Genomic DNA, 20136 nt, shown 5'->3' with positions numbered 1-20136 from the left:
TGTTTTTTGTAATATTTTTTTATATTAAAAAAAATTATTTTAAATATTATCAAAACCATATAAAAACATAATTTTTTTTTTAAAATACCAATTGTGTTTTTGATTTTGAAGCGTCTATATAATTATCCTTAGAAAAAAAAAATCTTTTATCTTAAATTTAAATGAATCATTAAAAACTCTTTCGATTTCTTTGAATTTTCCTAAATTAAGAATTAATTTAAAACTCATTCCCGACCAATCTGAATTTACAAATATCTATTCATTTCTAATCTTATGTTAATTGTTTTTTCATCAAAATATGATGAGAGATAGTTCGGACAGAAAATCAATTGATAATTTTTCTTAAACCTTTGAATTCGAAGATTCTGTGAGGGGAGAAAACCCGAAAAGACTTGTACGCTAAGGAAAGCATATGATACAGAGTGTGTCATAACATAAACCGGAAATTAGAAGAGACCCTCTCCGATTTCATTTATTCTATCCCTTTCTCCCGCGCTGGAACAAACCCCTTCCCTTTTCTTCTCTTTTATTTTACATCACTTGCACCTTCATTTTATCTTATTATTTAAGAAAAATCAGAAAATCAAGAATCGAAAATGGCGAGTCGGTTCGGTTTCCAATCAACGACAATGATCGTGACAAACACACCTGCGGCAGATCTCGCACTCACAAATCTCGCTTACTGCTCCCCCTCCGATCTCCACAACTTCGCCGTCCCTGGAACCAAGCTCTTCTTAGCTTTAGTCGCTGACTCCTCTGTTCTCTCCTTTTCATATCCTTGGATTTATGGCATTATTTTTCTAATTAATTGATTCTTGCAATAATGATTTTATTTTTGTTTTGTTTGCACTAACAAATTTGTAGCAATTTACACGAGGATCCAAAAACAGAGAATTTCGTTTTCTTTGGTATAAGTCACACTACCGTTTCAGTGTTTTAATTATCGTTAATAAGAGGATTAATTAGGATTTTGATTTTCGATTTAAACTTATAATCGCAGGCTAGTGACAATTGAGAAATTGAAATGTGCGTGTGACAATTTTTGTGAGCTCTTTGTTCAAGTAATTTCAATTTGGTTGCCTTAACTAAGAGTTACTCCTCATGAAAATATTCGTACCGGTCAAATTGCGCTAAATGCGATTCAGCGAAGGCATGCTAAGGTTTCATCTGGCGATACGGTTTCTGTGAGCAGGTTGAGTTTGTTGCACTTTAGGGGGTCTTTTCTTCTCAGTAATGGCAGTTTCTAATTTTTTTTTTTATCAATTTTTTTTTAGGTTTATCCCTCCTGAAGATTTTAACCTTGCGTTGTTAACACTTGAGTTGGAATTTGTGAAGAAGGGCGCTAGGAATGAGCAGGTATGTAGATTGGAAACCCTGATCCTTTGATTACGGCGGTGGCGCGTTAAATTTTGCATTGCTTTACGGAGGGTGGCAGGATTAAGAGATGTTGATGTTGTTTTGTAGATTGATGCTGTTATTCTGGCCAACCAGCTTAGGAAGAGGTTTGCTAACCAGGTAGAGCTTTATGCCCCTCAGTTGTTGTGTGTGATTGAAAATATTGCTCAGTACTCGTTTCAATGTCTCACCTTTCCTATAAATGGAAACCGAGCAAGCTTAAATATTACAAGGGATATTTTTAACCTCATTACCCTTGTGCTGGATGAATCCTAGTTAATTTCTGTCTGAGATTTCAGTTTTTGATTTGATCTATTATTTGGAAATTGTGTTTAAGTTGTGGGATTTTGTTGTCTGCAGGTTATGACATCTGGGCAAAGAGTAACCTTTGAGTATCATGGAAACAATTACATATTTACAGTCACTCAAGCCACTGTGGAGGGACGGGAAGATTCTAATGATTTTGAGAGAGGAATGATTTCAAGTGATACATACATCGTCTTTGAAGCATCAAATTCAAGTGGCATTAAGGTAAATTTTGATATTTGTATTGTTATTCTTTGTGCTTAACATTTATGGCTTAGGACAGACCACCTGTCTCTGGATTTTAATCATCTTAAAATATTGTTCTTAGTGGTGTGAATAGATGATGCCCTGCTTCTTCTCACCTTGATTTGTGGTTCAGTATAACATGCTTATGCCATGTTAAATTGTATTTCCTTTTTTTTATTATCAATAAAGCTAACTAAAAGTGTTTTGTTAACGGATACTTCCATGGTTGTGTCAGTCTATTTAATGAAATAATACCATCCTAGATTGTACTGAATTTGCACCTGGAAAATATTTGGCATATCAAACTTGGCAGTGAACATGCTTTTGATGCCATGTTATTGTGGGCATCCGTGACAGTTGAATCTATTTCCCTTGACTGTCCATACTGCTTGGCCCTCTTTAGGAAAGTATTCCTTGTGTCTGACATGCTGATCGTAATTATAATTTGATGGATTTGATTTTGGATTCATCAACTTGTGTTGTTGTACAGATTGTCAATCAGCGTGAAGCTGCCAGTAGCAACATCTTTAGGCATAAGGAGTTTAATCTTCAGTCACTGGGTATAGGTGGTTTGGGTGCAGAGTTTGCAGATATATTTCGAAGAGCTTTTGCCTCTCGTGTTTTCCCACCTCATGTGACAAGCAAGTAATACAGTTAGTTCAAGTTATTTCAATCCTGTTTGGGATATGTACATGTTCTTGATGTTAATGAGGTTTTGGTGTTTCCAGATTGGGGATCAAGCATGTAAAGGGAATGCTGCTTTATGGGCCTCCTGGCACTGGAAAAACTCTTATGGCTCGTCAAATTGGAAAAATGCTGAATGGGAGGGAGCCAAAGGTTTGGAACTGATTCCCTGGTTTTCTTCTTTGTGTATGTTTGTGTGTTTGTTGATCTTCCAGAAAGAAAATAATAAATGGCCTTTTGCTGATGGTGTCACCTGAAATTTATGTTTTTATTATCTATGCCTATCTCCATACCAATGAGTTCTATTCCATTTGATGTTTGGGAAGTTGGAACAACATTTTAAAATTGATGCTATAACACTTTGTGTTCCTGGTTATATGACCTTGATGGTTTAGCATGATTGAGGTCTATGTAATTTTAAATAAGCAGTTGAATATGGTCGGTTTAATTTTGTATTCAGTGGAACACTATATTTCAGGATTTTATGAGCCATTCATCTTATGTATTTGTTATGATGCATTTATTCCTAGTATGAACCTTTTAAGGTCATGGTGTCAGAGTTTAGCGTTGGAAGTTTATGTTTGAATTACATCTTATATTTTTATGTGAAAGTTCAGATTCAAGTGTGAAATAGGATATTGTAATGAAAACATCAGTAATAACTATATGTTCCTGTTAGTTATGGTTTAATGATGCCAATGATAATCAATATGTAATTTGTTTGTTGGTAACACTGCTAGATTGTTAATGGACCTGAAGTCCTAAGCAAATTTGTTGGTGAGACTGAAAAGAATGTCAGAGACCTGTTTGCTGATGCTGAAAATGATCAAAGAACCAATGGTAAGGGACCTCTTTGAACACAGTATGATTGTAGGTACTTTCTCCATGATGCTAATGCCATCACTACTTTCACTTTTCAGGGGACCAAAGTGATTTGCATGTAATAATCTTTGATGAAATTGATGCCATATGTAAGGTATGAGATTTATACACTCTTTTTAAACACTCATGCAAGTCAAATGTATCGCCTTGTGTTGTTTAGCAATTATTCTACTTTTTCGACCGCGCCACTATCCAGGACAGGAAGCCTTTTTTAAGCCAGAATAATAGTCATCAATGGTGATTGAAATTGTGTATTTGATCCAAGTTTTGTTGGTTGTTTAAAGTCTTTTGCAATTAGTATCTTACAAATTTAGTGAGAAAATAGTAATGGTAAGTTAATTTTGAATTTAAGGTTAGATTGGTAACATCCTTTACTATGAAAAGGAGAAGAGTTAGAGGAAGTTGAGACAGGAAAAGGGAGGACTTATAACAAAAGAAAAACAAGAATAGAAAGTGATGAAAAAGAACTACAGAAAAGCCAATTAAGTGCACTGAGAGTGTGGGAAGGGATTTGCTTAGAAGAATAGTATTCAAGCACCTTCAGATGAGAGAGGCATTTATGTATAGATAAATATATGATGTTTATCAGGAAAGTTTAGCAAGTTTGATTGTGGTTCTCTTTCTTTTACATGTAGACTTCGTGTTAAAAATTTTAAGCTAGCATATGTGTGTTGCATAGTTGCATTTTCTCCCTTGATAATCTGTCAGTGACATATAATGCTCACCTGTGTCATTTAAATTGGAATTAAGGCTAGCTGCATCCATTATAAAAATTATAACAGAAGTAATGCATCTTTTATTCTGTTTTTTGCAGTCAAGAGGATCGACTAGAGATGGTACAGGAGTCCATGATAGCATTGTGAACCAGCTACTCACAAAGGTTGGTGAAGAGTTCTCAGTGATTTCTGATCATTTGAGAAAATCTATATAAAATTTCCCCAGCCATTATAATCTGCTTGTGTGAGTTTCTATTAAAAAGCCCTAGTGATTCCATTGATATGACTAGGAGATTGCTTGCTTTTCAGATAGATGGTGTGGAGTCCCTGAATAATGTTTTACTGATCGGAATGACCAACAGAAAGGATTTGCTTGATGAAGCACTTTTGAGGTTACTCCTTGTTTCTTTGTCTGTCACGCTTATGTAAAACCGTGTTTAATTTTATCTTTTCATATAGTGAAGGCATCAGTTGCAAATAAGAAAAAAATGAAGTATAACTAGTTAGGTGAATTAAAAGGTGAAAGTCCATCTAGGACTATTGTTATTTTTTTTGGCTGTATTGGAAATTCATGGTAATTTAAACCAAGAACAGTAATGCAGGACATACAGTGCATAGATAGCTTTATTGTATTCTGAAAAATGCAAGAATTTTGAACTATTTTCTCCCACTTTAACAAATATCATCTTCAAGCCTTTTAATTTTGTGGTTTGTAGGCCAGGAAGATTGGAGGTTCAAGTTGAAATAAGCCTTCCTGATGAAAATGGTCGGCTGCAGATTCTTCAAATTCATACCAACAAGATGAAAGAGAATTCTTTTCTTGCTCCTGATGTAAATCTTCAAGAGCTTGGTATGTATGTTCGCACAATGACTTTGATTGGAATCGAATATTATCCCAGAGTATATACCATAATTGTTTAAATATTAAATTCTGGTTTATCAAGGGAAAGATAAAACTGTTGGATTACCAGTACTACCAAAATGTTAGCAAAAAGTGAGAATGAGATAGTTTGTGTTCTGCCTTATCGTATTTGCGGGTGAAGTTATTTACTGTCAAAACTTACTTTGATAATGAGATTGCGTAATGTTTGTATAATGGTTTTTATTTATATATTTATTTATTTTTTGCATACAGCTGCTCGCACAAAAAATTACAGTGGAGCAGAACTTGAAGGTGTAGTGAAAAGTGCAGTATCATTTGCTTTGAATCGACAACTAAGTCTAGATGATCTTACCAAGCCAGTAGATGAAGAGAGTATTAAAGTTACAATGGATGACTTTTTGCATGCACTCCATGAAATTGTTCCAGCATTTGGAGCCTCCACTGATGACCTTGAACGATGCAGGTAGAGTTAGAAACGTTTTGCTCTACTTGGAACCATAAATTTCTTTTGAATCTGGCTAGCTCTAGATATTTGGAGCTAAATTTTTCTATGGTGGATAAGAGCATAGATAAGTATATTGTAACCAAACATGGTTTGGCTGTGTGAAAATAGAAAACACAATCTCAGTCGAATACAAATTCCTAAATTGTGCCACGTAACATGGCTTGTAGACTTAATGGCATGGTGGACTGTGGTGATCGACACAAGCATATTTATCAGAGAGCTATGCTACTGGTGGAGCAAGTTAAAGTTAGCAAGGGAAGTCCAATGGTCACTTGCCTTCTGGAAGGCCCAAGTGGCAGGTCAGCATTGTCCCTTCCCTTTTGTGCTTCCCCTTTTCATTTGCTTCGTGTAATTTCTCCTGTTGCCAGTTTTTTGAATGTTACTCTCTCTCTCTCTCTCTTACAGTGGTAAAACTGCATTGGCAGCTACTGTTGGCATTGACAGTGATTTTCCATATGTCAAGATAGTGAGCTCTTTCCCCATAATATATATCAATTTTCATAATCACTTTGATACTGTATGTTGTTGTTCCTAAACTTCTGAGTTTCCACCTATTTGATAGATCTCAGCTGAAACAATGATTGGTCTCCATGAGAGCACTAAATGTGCACAGATTGTTAAGGTATGTGAATCAGAAGTTTACGGGCTCTTGTACACAGCTTTAATGGTAACCTAGGATTTTATCATGCTTTTCATTTTTCCCTTTTTAATTGGAACTTGCACTTCTCCGCACGCACAAGGCTATACTTGCTAACAATTGTTATCAAAGTATAGCATATTTGTGACTCTGTTTAGTTTCAGCTGCAACTAGCAGTATTGCCTTTATAATGTAAAGAATTAAGCCTTGGATAACTTGGTACTTTTCATAGGTGTTCGAGGATGCATACAAGTCTCCTTTAAGCATTATAATTCTTGATGACATCGAGAGGTATCCAACTTTGAAATTTGCAGTGTTATTAACTTCAGTTACTTGCTTAGGCCCCAGTTCTGTGTTTTGTACTTTAAATGAATTTTTTTCCTGATGATCAATTGATATCTCTGTTGCAGATTATTGGAGTATGTCGCTATTGGGCCTCGCTTTTCTAATATAATTTCTCAGACATTGATGGTACTCCTGAAACGTCTTCCTCCCAAGGTCTTCTTTCTTCCCTTCTTTCCCTTTTTTGCATGTTGTTACTTTCTCACATAATTTGTGATCATGTGCTCTTTTGCGGCTCCATGCAATAAAAAACGTGATTTTTGCAAAAATAAGAAAAGAAAAGAAAAAAATTTCCCTCTTCCATTTAGTGTTGAACTGTATTTTGTGCATAATAATCTCTCTGGTTAGAACCTAGAGCCTTCTGAATGGTCAAATAATTCTATCCACATGAAATGTTTATCAGTCTCTCTAAACTGCTATTACTTGTTATGACGAAGTAGCTCCTTTGATATGCCGGTCCTACTATCATTTTTTCTCAACAAAAAGGGAAAATAGAATAAATTATGTTGTCTGGTTTCAATGTATTGAATTTTGTTGGGAGCAACGTTGATTAGCTTGGATTATGCAATCTTGAATGTGTTATGAATGTTATAGAGTTATCTAGTTGTAAAGGATTGCTGTTCCTAAAAAAGGGGGAAAAGAAAGGTTAAGTGGGTACTGGACATAGGTTATTAATGAAATGGCTGAACTTATTTTTGTTCAGTTTTTGTGATTGTCATGCTCCTCGTTGTTGCAAATGGCAGCTTATGAGAGCGGATGTCAGAATGGATTATCTATTTTTAAAATAATCATGGCTGAAATGATTATGCAAGGACCTGAGATAGATAATTCATTAGAATAATCATGAATGAATGATTATGTTGGTGGTTAGTAGTTTTCCTGGCCTTACCAACCTGCAATTTTATAATTTTTGAACTTTGCTTTTAGGAAAAGAAACTTCTGGTGTTAGGGACAACAAGTGAAGTAAGCTTCTTGGATTCAGTTGGTATTTGTGATGCTTTCTCTGTTACTTACCACCTTCCCACATTGAAGGCAGATGATGCAAAGAAGGTAAACGGTCCATTTGATACACTTTTATTCATCCATTTGCAGTTTAGTATTGTTTTTCAGTCATTACATTAAGCAAAGGTAAGAGTGCAGAGCATCTGTTTTGTTCATGTTATTCATAATTAAGTGTTTTAATTTTTTGAATAAAGGTTTCTTACATGAATGATGAATGTGAAAGCTGCATAAAGAGCTGCTGTATTGTTGCTAGGATGGGGGAATGGCATAATCTATTTATTTATTTTTCTAATGTACCATTTATGTCACTTGCATTTTGTTTGTTAGTTAAACTAATTTACTCCCCTCTAATTTGACTGAAAATTCTTACAAATCCATTTCAAAGGCTTTTAAGGATGGTGCCAGCTGGCAATTATTGATTTCTCATTAGGGATGTTACTTGTAATGATTTATTACTAATAGGAGATGTTTGGACAGCTCAGTTCTCTATGGATGCCATCCATGCTCCCAAGTCCTAACACCCTTCTCTCTATAATTAGCTTTCTGGATTCTGGATAGATGATTAAAATGCGACCTCACATTTATTAGTAATTCTGAGAGTAAATACATAACCTTAATGTAATATGCTACATTCCTCACCAGGTACTGGAACAGCTCAATGTTTTCGCTGAAGATGATGTCAGTGCTGCTGCAGAAGCCCTGAATGATGTAAGATTATCTCCTGAAATGCTTATTTTATGCTTCATTTTTTCTCCCAAAACTGAGATCTGGTCTTGACACTTAGTGCTTAGAGAGTTATGAATTGTTCTTCCAACACTATTGGATGCCTCCCTTGGTCCTTGCATATTTAATTTGGGTATCATGTTTGATGGTGGCTACTTCATTCAAGGGGTGTGATTTTTTGGATCATGTCATGGTCATTTATGGAAATGATGGTTTAGGCTTTTAATTACTGCCCTTCTCCAGGAACTGAATTGTCACAGTTATGAATTATACTTGTTGCCTTTTATGACCTTGTGAATTGCTCCAGTCTATGGCTAAACTATGGCATTAAGCAACGATAAGTTCATGATATCTTAATGGGGAAATGTTTTTTGGTCGTTCGGGGCTGAACTTGATTTTTGTTGAATAACGAATAACCATCTGGGATTTTTTCCTTAAATTTTTATATTTAAGTAGGCAAAGCAACAGTTTTCTGTATTTATACTCACTTCTAATCTCGTTTCTTTCTATAATTTCTCTTCATAGATGACTATCAAGAAGCTCTATATGTTGATTGAGATGGCAGCCCAGGGAGAGCAAGGTGGAGCTGCCGAGGCTATCTATTCCGGTAAAGAGAAGATCAAGATTGCGCATTTTTACGATTGCCTTCAGGACATTGTGCGATTCTAATTTGAAGCTCTCGTTGACCTTACCACCCAAAAAAAAAAAAAAATTACCTGATTTATAGTCACTAGTCCTCCCGAAAGTTTTCACCTCCCATTTTCAATTTTTTACTGCATCCTTTGTGGCGATTTTTTGTTGTCTATTTTTGGCATTTTGATTGAGTGATGTGTTTGCTCTGAGCTTTTTAGGCATCATGGTTTTTATCTTAGGCTTTGTACAGTTCCGATGAGCTTGAACGATTCGAAGGTTATAGACTTGAAGAACTATTATCTATGTGCTAATGAAGTAGATGTGTGGTAAATTGATGAGTTTTTCACCTTGTTGGCTTGCTTTGGCTTCTAGTTTTACAGAATTACAATAATAATAATAATAATCACGAGCTTTACTCAATTAGCTTTAATCGTGAATGAGAAAGAACACTTGGGGTGTTTTTCATTAGTTATGGCCGTAAGCATTCGTCAGTTGAGGGTAGAGTGGGCATCACATGCCATGGAAACCTGCAAACCATGAAGAGATCGGCACACTCGAGCGAGGGGTTACCTCGCTCTAGATTACTGGTAATTGAAGATTATGAAAAGTGGTTAAAAGACGTAAACCATGAAAAGATTATGCGATCTATGCCCCTTGCATGCTACGCCAAAAACATAAATATGTAATCAAATTCCTAACTATTCTTAAAAAATCAGGTGCTTAGTTATAATAATAAAAAGAAATTACGGTGCAGAAGGCAAAAACTTGTTCACTTAAGGTAGGGCGTGGCCGTATATATTTCATGGAAGGAAAATTACACTCTTATGTATAGAGAAGGGGAGAAAAAGGAAAGGAAACCCTGAAGATGAAGATTAAAGAAAAAAAAGTATAACCCTAATCATACTTCTCTCTCCAAGAATAAACAAGAAAGAGAACCCAAGATAGACCCAATAAGATATCACCAACTGTCTGTCTCAACCAATCCCAAGCCAGCACCTCAACTCTCCTCTCAAAGTTGACCCTCCAAATAGCCATGAAAACATGAAGAAGCGTACACCCTTTTGCAAAGAAATATTGAAACTCTCCGTCCTTGATAAAAGAGACCATGAAAATCAACCACCCAATAGCAAATAGGAGCAACCCAGAAAATGAATCAGAGGTCCGGATCAGGAGCTGGTCTTGAGGTGTAGACCCCATCAGAATCTTTGCAGCTTCATTCCCATGTGTGAAGGTGTAGATTTCCTTCATGTGGAACATCATGAGTGCTCCACTTGTTATGGCTATGAGAGAGTGGAGGATACATATCACAGGAAAAGCCGATGACATTTGAGGGTTTTTGGGAATCTAGGCATCATGCTTTTTAGGGATCATTTTGAGGAGACGGTAAACAAAGGAACAAGAAGAAACTTCTCTTCCGTAGATGCCATTGAAATAGGAGAGTCTTGTCACCGTAGGCGGGGAGATGGATAAAAACGTGTCATGTATCCATGATAAGGATCTTGTGGGGCCTACAGTGGTCATTACACAGGACTAATTGTCTTAATATTGTACACGTGTCATGTGATTAATCGTGCCGACTTAATATAACAACTGCGCTTCTTATCTCCACGCAGAGGTAGAAAGCTCAGTCATGGGCCATGGTTTTTAATATTATAATATTAAAATAATTAGAAAATACTAAAAATATAACAATTTAACGTATTTTATGCCAAATTTATTTTTAAAAACATCTAAATAACTACGGGTAGATGTTAATCAGATAAAAGCCAAGGTTTTGTGTTTGGAATTGCAATTGGATTTCATTTTGAAAACGAAAATGCTAACGAAGCATTGCAAGTGGCGGAGGTTCGGCCTTGTTCATCCAAGATTTGTTCGGAAATGAATAGTATAAATTTCAGAAGCTTTTTGAAATTAATTAGAATAATGAAATGATGTATGTTTAACTTTTTCATATTTTTATTCTAGTATTGTTTGATAAAAAAATCCCATTCTTAATTATTTCTTAAGAAATTATTTTCATATTAATATTTTGATAATAAATTAATATTTCTTGCATTCAAAATGAGAGTATATATGCCCATGAACACGTATTATCAAATGCCATTTTGGGTTTATAAGGGTTTTTTTATGACAAACGAGTGGTTGGGATTCAAAACTTATTTTTTAAAAATATTAATGTCAATTAAGTTACAATTCATTAATTATTTTTAAAATTAAATAACAATTATAAATATAATTACATAAATATAACAAATATGAAGATATTCAAAATAGTAAAATTACATTAGATATATTAAGTTATTATTTTTTCTCATATCTAGATATGAACAGATTAAAAGTGTATTTAATATTATTGTAGCAATTGTTTTTTAAAATATTTTTATTTAAAAATATATTAAAATAATATTTTTTTTATTTTGAAAATTTTATTTTTAATATCTGCACTTTAAAATGATATAAAAATATATAAAAAATTAAAAATAAAAATAAAAATAATATTACCAACGCAATAACAAATAAGTCTTAAAAAAGCTATGGAAGTTTTATTTTCACTTTTTTAACAATATAATTCAAGTGAAATGGAGTATTATAATAAACTAAAAAATTAAATAGAGGAAGAACGATAACATTTTTGTGGTATTAAAGGTCAGGAGTAGATAATTCAAAGGGAACTACAAGTATCTTTCTTTTCTGAGAATCAATAAGGAAAATATCTTTAGAAAAGGCGACGAGTCATTGATTTTCCAAGTCAATATCAAGTTTAAACAGAGTACCGCGGCTGTCAGAAATTTTGGTTGTTTCTGGTTATTGCAACCATCAGCTCAGATGTCGGCAGGGAGACATGGACGGCATGCAGACAATTTCTATTAACTTCAGGCGAATGGTGATTGATAAGCAAGTCTACGAGCGGAGAAACACTTTCGAGCTAGGTCGTGGTTCATGGTTGTCCCATCCGAGGTCCACACGTGGACACTCTTGTCATATACGAACCACTGAGAACGATCTTGCTTTAGCCCTAATCTTCTCTAAGATCACATTACCCGCAGGCAATTTTAACTGTGAGATGGGTTGAGCATGTGCTCTTATGATTTGGAGTGGAAAATCAGAGACAAGCTTTTCTCCAAAGAAAGGATAAAGAAACAAGTCGGGGTAATAATTATGGCCAACGCCTGCCATGTGCATGGGAGACGTGATGGTCGGTTTTGTTCTAGCTTTTCTTATTCTGCGTCACATGTAATGCAATGCCTGCATCAACCTGCCTTGTTTTTATCCTAAAAGCAAGTCTTTCTGATGTACCAGAAACAAGTATAGAATAATGTGTCGAGATGCGCTTGTGACTTAAATTCATGATGATGCCTGCACAATCGCTCTAGTACTGGTAGCCTACACACACACACTTATTTCTTTGTTAAAGACAGTTACTGTAGCTAGAAAAGATTCAGTGGTTTCTATCAGTTCATAATTCAGTTGTGTTCTTCCATTTATATTTCTAGCGTTGGATTCTGCCCCAGCAAACCAGACGACAATGCATAGCAAAATGGTAGAGCGACAAGGGAAGTGGAAAATGATATCCGTTGAATTTATTTGTTCCTAAAAAGGAAGAGACATTAATATTACTATAAAATAAGTTCTAAGACAACCTTGCTATCATAAGGAAGAGCAGAATGGGTTGCTAATGTGAGGACTTTGGTAGCAACCCATGTGATAATTATTTAAAATTGCTATCTATATACAACAAAAAATTAGCAGAAAAGGTTAATTCACAAGGTTGGGAAAAAAAGAATGAAAGAAGGTATTCCCCGAGGTGACAGAACTGTAACACTCTTCTTGCGCAAATCTTCCATCCCAGCAAACAATTTTAGAAGGGAAGGAAAAAGAACGAGACTTTTCCTGATCAAAATTTTAACTTGGATCGGTGTCCTTGGCACCAGCAACAACTTTGCGGTGGCGCCTAGAGCCAGACCTCCTCCCGCGCCTAGCTGGGGCTTTCCGAACAGTAGCACCTATGACCTTTACAGTTGAAGTTTCAGGTGTTGTTTGAATTGGAGGTTCATTAGCCAAAACAGGTGGCGGTAGTTGTAGTAGCGATGGTGGTGGAGGATATACAGGAGGAGGATGAGCTATCTGTTCTAAAACATCTCTATGGTATTTCTGCGGATAGAAACAAACAGTTTAAGGTTAGAAAGAAACGCACAAGAGAAGGACAACGGAAGAGATGAAAAGCTGTGTAATCCAAAAGATGGAACAGCATCATTAGATAGATATTAATCAAATTACTCCGAGTGTGTGTTTAAGACACTATTACACTTGATGTACTATTATAATGAAGGCTTCTCCGCTCAAGAGCAAAAACACAGGTTAAATGTACGCTCTAGTAAAAATTATATATAAGAGAACTCTGTACTATGATGAGTTTCCAGCAAGTAGCGTTTGAGGCAATTTTCATAAAAATAAAAAATTCAGAAAATAGATTCAACGAGCCACAGTATAGGAAAAAATTCGGGGTATCATCAAGTACAGAAGTTGCTATGTGAAGCCTCCTCCAATAAACCACCAAAAATGCAATGTATGCCTCTTTTTAACACAATTTTACCATAACACAGTGCAACAAGACCAAAACATAACTTCCATAAGGATTGCTAATGGAACCTGATAAACCTCCGCAGCTATGGAAATCAAAAGGAAATGCTTATCTGCAACCTAAAACTTAAACTAAATTTTGTCAGAAACAACATGCTATAAAGGAGTTCAATTTGTTACAAACTATGATGTTCACAAGATATTTTTGTACAAACAAAACCAACAATACATAAAATGATTACCTGAACAACAAAGTTGCGCCTTTCACAGTCCAGGAACATGTTGACAGTCCAATTTGTTTTCTCGTGGATCTTATCCCTGACAATGGAAAAGCTGATTTGGTCCCTTGAAGTAAAGCGATCAACTTCATTGAACCAAAGGCAAGTAAAGAGGTTGCTAATAGCAACATGCTCCCTTATCACAACACATCCTTCAGGAACATCTGCAGTGCCATAGGTGAACAGGAATTATATCAAAGACAAAGAAGTGCAATGAAACTCCCAAAAGGAAACAAGGATCTAGCACCTACCACTTGTAATAGGAAGCTTGGCCTCAGAATATGGAGTCAAACCCTCCTTTTTATAAAATTCTACCTGAAAGTCAATGGAGGCATTTTCATATTTGCCTGCAGCTTTATTTGCCTCAGCTTCCATAAACACATCAAAGCGTCTGTAATGTCTAGAAATTGCAAAAGTAGCATTTTTCCTCCACAGGTGCCTGAAGAGTAGCTCAAGAAATAAGTGTAGTGCTCAAATGTTGATTCTGGCAAACTAATAACAATATCATCTAAATTGATCAAATCATGAGAGCATTCCATTTTAAATATCTCGTCCTGATCCCCAAGGCAAGTATTTTAGCTCATTATAAGCTTGTTAAATAATCCAACCATTAACTTCTCTTGCTATCCATGCTAAGCACATGGCATGTCCATGATCAAGCTGCAAAGGAAAATTCTTCAACTGAAGCAAGCACGATAATGGGAGAAAATTATCACATTTGGTTACACCTCATTTGTCTCTCTCAGAAACTGTTTTTATTCAATCTATTTACAAAATGATTTGGTCCACCAATATGTGGCCCACGCCATCACCGTTCCAATTAAGAAAAGGTTTAGTGGCAGGGAAAGGCTGTTGCAGGACGTGGTTTTTTATCTTCTTGGAAGAAAAAGATATGTTCAACTAACCTAAAGCCTCAAATCTCAAAAAAGTAGAGATCAGCTACTTCGATTTCATCCATTTAGTTGGAAGAAAAGAATATATTTCATGAAAATACCAGGACCAAGAAAGTCCACCAGAATTGGTTGGAATTATATACATGTAAGCAGTGATAATACATCTCGATGATCTCCTAATCAAACAAAAAAGATATACATTTCATAGTAAATTGGGAGCAGGAAAAAATTAGTTAACGGTTGTAATAACCAAGTGCCTTTGGATGGTAATTTCTGAGTTCAGGATTCTAATTTAGCCAGTATTGAGAAAGAATTGAGTGACTATTGGGATGGCATAAAGGACTAAGGATACAAATTAAAAAAAGGAGTGGAAAGCTAAGTAAAAGTTTATTTAGAGATAAAATAAGGAATTATGAAATGGAAAGAGTTTAAGCAGGCAACCAAACAAGGAGATTCAAGTTACAATGAATAAATATGTTGGAGAACATATAATATATAATTCCAGAAACCTGAGTAATGAAATTTTTTCTTGCTTGATTGATTTCCAAGACTTATCACTGAAAACATACCAAGCTCAAGAAAATAATAGGACCTAGGGTAATTTGACCAATAGAAACAACAACCCAGAGTGCTTTAGTGGCTTATATCCAGATACTAGTGAACGTCATCTCACTTCTATGCATAAATGGCATAGCCAGATCAAGGAAAAAAACAGAGACAGGCCAACAGATACATAGAGTGAGAGGGAGCAGAAATCAGTGTGTTACCTTTCTAGAATTTGATATGGATCAACAATAAGTTCAAGTTTTCCATCAATCCACAGGGAAAAGCGGGCATTCGGAAACATTCTATGTGATAGAAGCTTTGGAACCTGTCACGGGCAAAACAATGGTTACCAAGTCAGCTAAAGTACAAGTTAGTGTAAACTAGCCATTAGTGACCCATAAGCCTGCTGCTGATTTTGGAAAATAAAATAATTCTAGCTCTCAAAATAAAATTTCTTTTGATTTACAAACGAAAGCTCAAGAGCTATTTTCTTTCAAATGTCGTCTCAAATTCTCAATGTTCCTTAAGATAACACATCATATAAAAAATAAGCTGGTTCACTTTTTATCTTTTGGTGGTAGGTGGGAAAGCAGGTGTGGGGGTTGGAAGGATTAAATAATTGTCGCATACAACTTCTTGGTACTGGATGTGATGGAAAAAATCAAGTTCATTCATCCATTTGCATCTCCCTTCCATTCATGATGGATCAAAAAGAAGTGAAAGGATTAAAGCTACAGTGTTATCGATGACCAAATGGACAACCAATAAGCCAAATGTGGACAACAGAAGTTGTCCAAAACTGAAGTTGCAGGTTGAAGTTTTTGACAAGTACCTTTCCATTGCGCCTTCCATCTGCATAAGGAAGATTATGGACAACAACAATTCTCCATAAACCGATTTTCCTGCTGTCATCAAGACCACTGTTGTTCTTTAAATATGCTTCTGTTTCTTCATCAACAAACATGAAGAAGCAGACAGTGTTCTTGGAGTATTCACTAATATTATGTGGTTGTTGTATATCATCAAAAGCTCCTAACAGGAAGAAAACAAGATTGTTTAATTAGCAAACCATCAGCTCAACAGAGGGAAGGGTAAGTTGGGATCCCATTACACGGAGCAATACCAAATATTGCTGAGGCAACAACAACACCATGGCACTGGTCCATCGCCTCGAGATCAATTTCATCCATGTCAAATCCTGTATTCTGGCCAGGTCTTTTCCCTTGGACAAATCTGATCAGCGCATGCGCATTCAATAAATATGTTGGGTGAACAGTTATAAGTTGGCAACAGGTAGAGAAATTGGTACAAGAATTAGTTAATAGAATGATTAGTATAAAAATATAAAGTCAGTTGGAATTCCAAAGGAACAAACTTCAATATTCATAAATATGTAAAAGATCTTTGGGGAGAGAGCATACCCACAATGCACACTCATTGACTCTCTAATATCATAAGAGTCACTTCTATGCTTCAAAGTAGGATATCCACCAAAATCTGAGCCTCCAAAATCTCTTTCTCCGCTTAGAGGATCCTCATAGATATATGTCAAATTCTTGATTACTGGAGAAAACGAGGGGACCTTCGGCATTAAAGCAATGGCTTCTTCCACAGGAAGGTAACAAACAGGACATGCTGAAACATAAATGAACAGGAAATCTCAGGAGCATCAGTGAGATTTCATTAATCAGATATTATGTCTTAGCACCTCAGCATACAGGAAGGTAACATACAGACATGCTGATCCATAAACAAACAGGAAATCTCAGGAAATCCCTGTCAGCTTAGAATGTTACAAATTATAGCATGTGAGCAGTCTATAACTAATGGCTGTTTAACCAAAAAAGGAAGAAAAAAAATCTAGAAGACAAAACATTTTAGGGGAGGGAAGGCACTTACGCCTTGGTCCGGTTCTTTTTTTATCTGCTGGCGGGGGAGGTAAAGTAAAACTATTACATGGATGCCCTGGAGGAAGAGTGTACCCCAAAAAATATGCAGGAGGAGGAGGAGGCAAACTAATATCTGAAATTATTCCTTGAAGAAAAGAAGTCTTGTTCTCAATACGGCTTAAGGACACTGAGGCATTGACACTAATATTAGGAGGATGGTCACCCTCCTGTGCATCTTCACCTACAAACAAGGAAAAATTAAGATGTTATTTCCAGCAGTGCAATCAAACTCAAAAAAAGCCACAACATGGACAGCTCTATCAAAGGTGGAATGCGGTGAAGGCTCAAGAAGTGAATAAAACTGAATATTTTCAAAATTTATTAAAAATAAATACCACTCAATGGAATCAATAACCATAAGCACATCATCAACGAGATGAGGGCATTGATCTCCAGCTAATGTAATAAGAGCAAAGTATGAACGAACTAAACAACACATTTCCCAATTCAAACAATCAACTGAAAGAATTGCAAGAATCACATAACAGCCTATAAGGACCAAATCGACACAGCACCAGTAATGAATTTGTGCGTTCTTCTAAACTAACAAACAAACGTAATAACCAGTATAATCACATATCCTCTGATTGAACACGTCAATATCTACGCAATAACATCATATAGATAAAGTCATACCTTTTCCTACATACAAAACCCAGACAAAAACCGCGGCAGAGATGACACAAAGGAACAGCATTCCGACCTTTTTTCTACCGGCAAACTTGACGATCCAATGGAAGAGACTCTCTTTCTCCTTGAACATCTTTGCAGGCTTAGTACGGCCAGTTGTTTGCATAGAAAAGGGGACGCCACTAAGACCACCATTACCATTCTGTTGTTGTAGTTGTAGTTGCTTGTCCAATGAACCATAGCTACCAGAACGGATCCCCAATGACCCTCCAGTCATTGTCTCTCCTTAAACCTCACACAAAACAACACCCCCTCTCATCTCATCTCAAAAACCCCACGTGTTTTTGCCAACATTAGTATCAAATACTATCAAGAATTCATCAACAGATAATGGGTTTAACGAGGAAAACAATCAAGACCCACTTCACCAAATTGGCCAAAGATGGTTTTTTTTTTCTTGAACACACTATCAATGCTCTGAATTGAAGAAACAAAGCAAAACAGTTAAAACCCACTTCACCAAATCGCCCCCTGGGGCACCTTCAAAATTTCACTCTCTGTAACCAAATTATACTTCAAATCCAGAATCTGGACAATTGAAAAGAACTCAAATTCAAAACAGCGAGAGATAATTTAGCATAGATGCAAAAAGTCTAAATCTTTCTTCGTATCTATGAACTAACAGATCAATGCAAATGTATATTAAAAAAATCGATCTTGAAGTAAAAAAAGAATAAGAAAAAGGAAGGGATTTTTTATCGGGTTTTGAAGAGATTAAATCTAAGGTTTTGAAATCGAGATTTGTTTCCTGCCAATTATTTCAAAATCAAATCTGGGATTTGTGTTTCATGAGTTTGTGCATGACTTTTGTTTTTTCGTTTTTTTTTTTTTTTCTAAATTTGAGGTTATTACAGAAAGAATCTGAGAAATTCAGTGTTTAAATTTATATTGGTATAATATATAACAATTATATACTTAGAATTAATGATAGGATTATGACTTACGAACATGGAAATAATAATTTTGATACGGTAACCTACAGCCATGTGGGTGATGTTAACAAAAGTGTAAAACAGTGATGTTTAAAGTCAAGGAAAGACATTTGTCGAAGGTTAAATAAAGTCATCGATGGCTTAATTGTATTTCTTAATGTTTTTTAATTAATCCATGAAGGGGAAAAAAGAAGCAATTAGAGGTGGTGTTCGTTTTGAGTGTTTTCATTAATTAATAATTAATTTGTTTTTCTTAAACCCTTATGGTTATTAATTAACGAACAGTTCTAAACATTTGGTTCTGCGTCAATTATGTTTGATATTTTTATTTTTAAAAAATATTTGGGATTCTTGTGGAAACTAGTTCCTTGCAACTTTTTTTTTTTAGAATTAGTTACATGAAATTGAATTAATGAATATTTATTTTTTAAAGTGTATTTGATATTATAATAAAATTTGCTTTTTAAAAGTTTTTTTAATATATAAATTTTTTAAAAAAAATTGTTAATTTAATATTTATCCAATCAGATATTATTTTAGAACAAACCACTCAAACACAGTTTAAAATGCAATAGCAAACGATTACCAAAAGTTTTTTTGAGCACTTTGAGACTATTATTTAGTGGTATTGATGTACAACATCCTTCTGACATGTTGATTATTGCCGGTGAATTCCATCTAATATAAGAGGTTGGATGTGTTGGGATTTTAAAAGTTTAATTCATGTAATAAATAGGTTTCTATAAATAAATAATGCTATTTGTCATAGATTACAAATATAATAGATAAAAACTAATCAATCAAAACCCTAGACTTGATGATCATGTGATTTATCTTACAAGTATAATTCTAAATGCTTGAGATTAGAAGGGCAATTAGTGTTAAGATGATCACTGATGGTAATTATCCACCTACCATTAATGGATAGAACACCAACTTAGATAAATGATCTTTTCAAGCACAAACCTGTGAGATTACCGTATTTGTTTTTGTGTTTAAGAATATTTTTAAAATTATTTTTTTATGTTTTTATATTTTTTATGTGTTGATATTAAAAATAAAATTTAAAAAATATTTATTTTAAAAATATTTATAAATAAAAAAATATTTTAAAGAGAGAGTGTGATCAGCCCTAAGCACAAGCACACAGAAGTTCTGCAAATCTAGATTTTGAAAGAAACTCTACAACTAATAATCCAACCTGTTGGCTGTTGTTATTGTTCATTGAGCTTAATTATAATAAAATATAGTTGTGGTTTATTTTGTAAAGTATTTTTTATTTATAAATATATAAAAATAATATTTTTTATTTT

General features: G+C 34.9%; 3 protein-coding genes across 5 annotated transcripts; 1 reads left to right on the top strand and 2 right to left on the bottom strand.

Annotated features, from left to right (window-relative positions):
• Positions 1-346: 346 nt before the first annotated feature.
• LOC105128031 (vesicle-fusing ATPase-like) lies at positions 347-9302 on the top strand. The gene is made up of 21 exons (XM_011029527.1): positions 347-772; positions 1097-1192; positions 1275-1356; positions 1465-1515; positions 1756-1926; positions 2438-2592; positions 2676-2784; positions 3372-3471; positions 3552-3607; positions 4328-4393; positions 4539-4621; positions 4946-5079; positions 5365-5575; positions 5785-5916; positions 6023-6083; positions 6180-6239; positions 6487-6545; positions 6665-6752; positions 7524-7646; positions 8241-8306; positions 8847-9302. Exons 1-21 carry the CDS (start codon positions 597-599, stop codon positions 8988-8990), a joined length of 2223 nt encoding a protein of 740 aa, XP_011027829.1. The 5' UTR covers positions 347-596; the 3' UTR covers positions 8991-9302.
• Positions 9303-9697: 395 nt separating this feature from the next.
• LOC105128030 (uncharacterized) lies at positions 9698-10412 on the bottom strand. Its single transcript, XM_011029526.1, has one exon. The coding sequence runs from the start codon at positions 10278-10280 to the stop codon at positions 9849-9851; it is 432 nt and encodes a 143-aa protein (XP_011027828.1). The 5' UTR covers positions 10281-10412; the 3' UTR covers positions 9698-9848.
• Positions 10413-12509: 2097 nt separating this feature from the next.
• LOC105128029 (strawberry notch protein (DUF616)) lies at positions 12510-18804 on the bottom strand. Of its 3 annotated transcripts, none has more exons than XM_011029523.1 (9): positions 17838-18796; positions 17152-17382; positions 16674-16887; positions 16376-16485; positions 16085-16284; positions 15474-15577; positions 14065-14252; positions 13778-13977; positions 12510-13106 (listed from the first exon to the last, which is right to left on the bottom strand). In XM_011029523.1, exons 1-9 carry the CDS (start codon positions 18106-18108, stop codon positions 12858-12860), a joined length of 1767 nt encoding a protein of 588 aa, XP_011027825.1. In that variant the 5' UTR covers positions 18109-18796; the 3' UTR covers positions 12510-12857. The 3 variants fall into 3 exon arrangements, with proteins under 3 accessions (XP_011027825.1, XP_011027826.1, XP_011027827.1); XM_011029524.1 differs by lacking the exon at positions 12510-13106 and adding an exon at positions 13314-13655 and having other exon boundaries at positions 17838-18804; XM_011029525.1 differs by lacking the exon at positions 12510-13106 and adding an exon at positions 13577-13661 and having other exon boundaries at positions 17838-18802.
• Positions 18805-20136: the final 1332 nt, after the last annotated feature.

This window comes from Populus euphratica, unplaced genomic scaffold, assembly GCF_000495115.2.
Source record: "Populus euphratica unplaced genomic scaffold, PopEup_1.0 scaffold15.1, whole genome shotgun sequence".
NCBI lineage: Eukaryota > Viridiplantae > Streptophyta > Magnoliopsida > Malpighiales > Salicaceae > Populus > Populus euphratica.
Note: the sequence above shows the minus strand (reverse complement) of the source record. Positions and strands in the feature narration are given on the sequence as shown.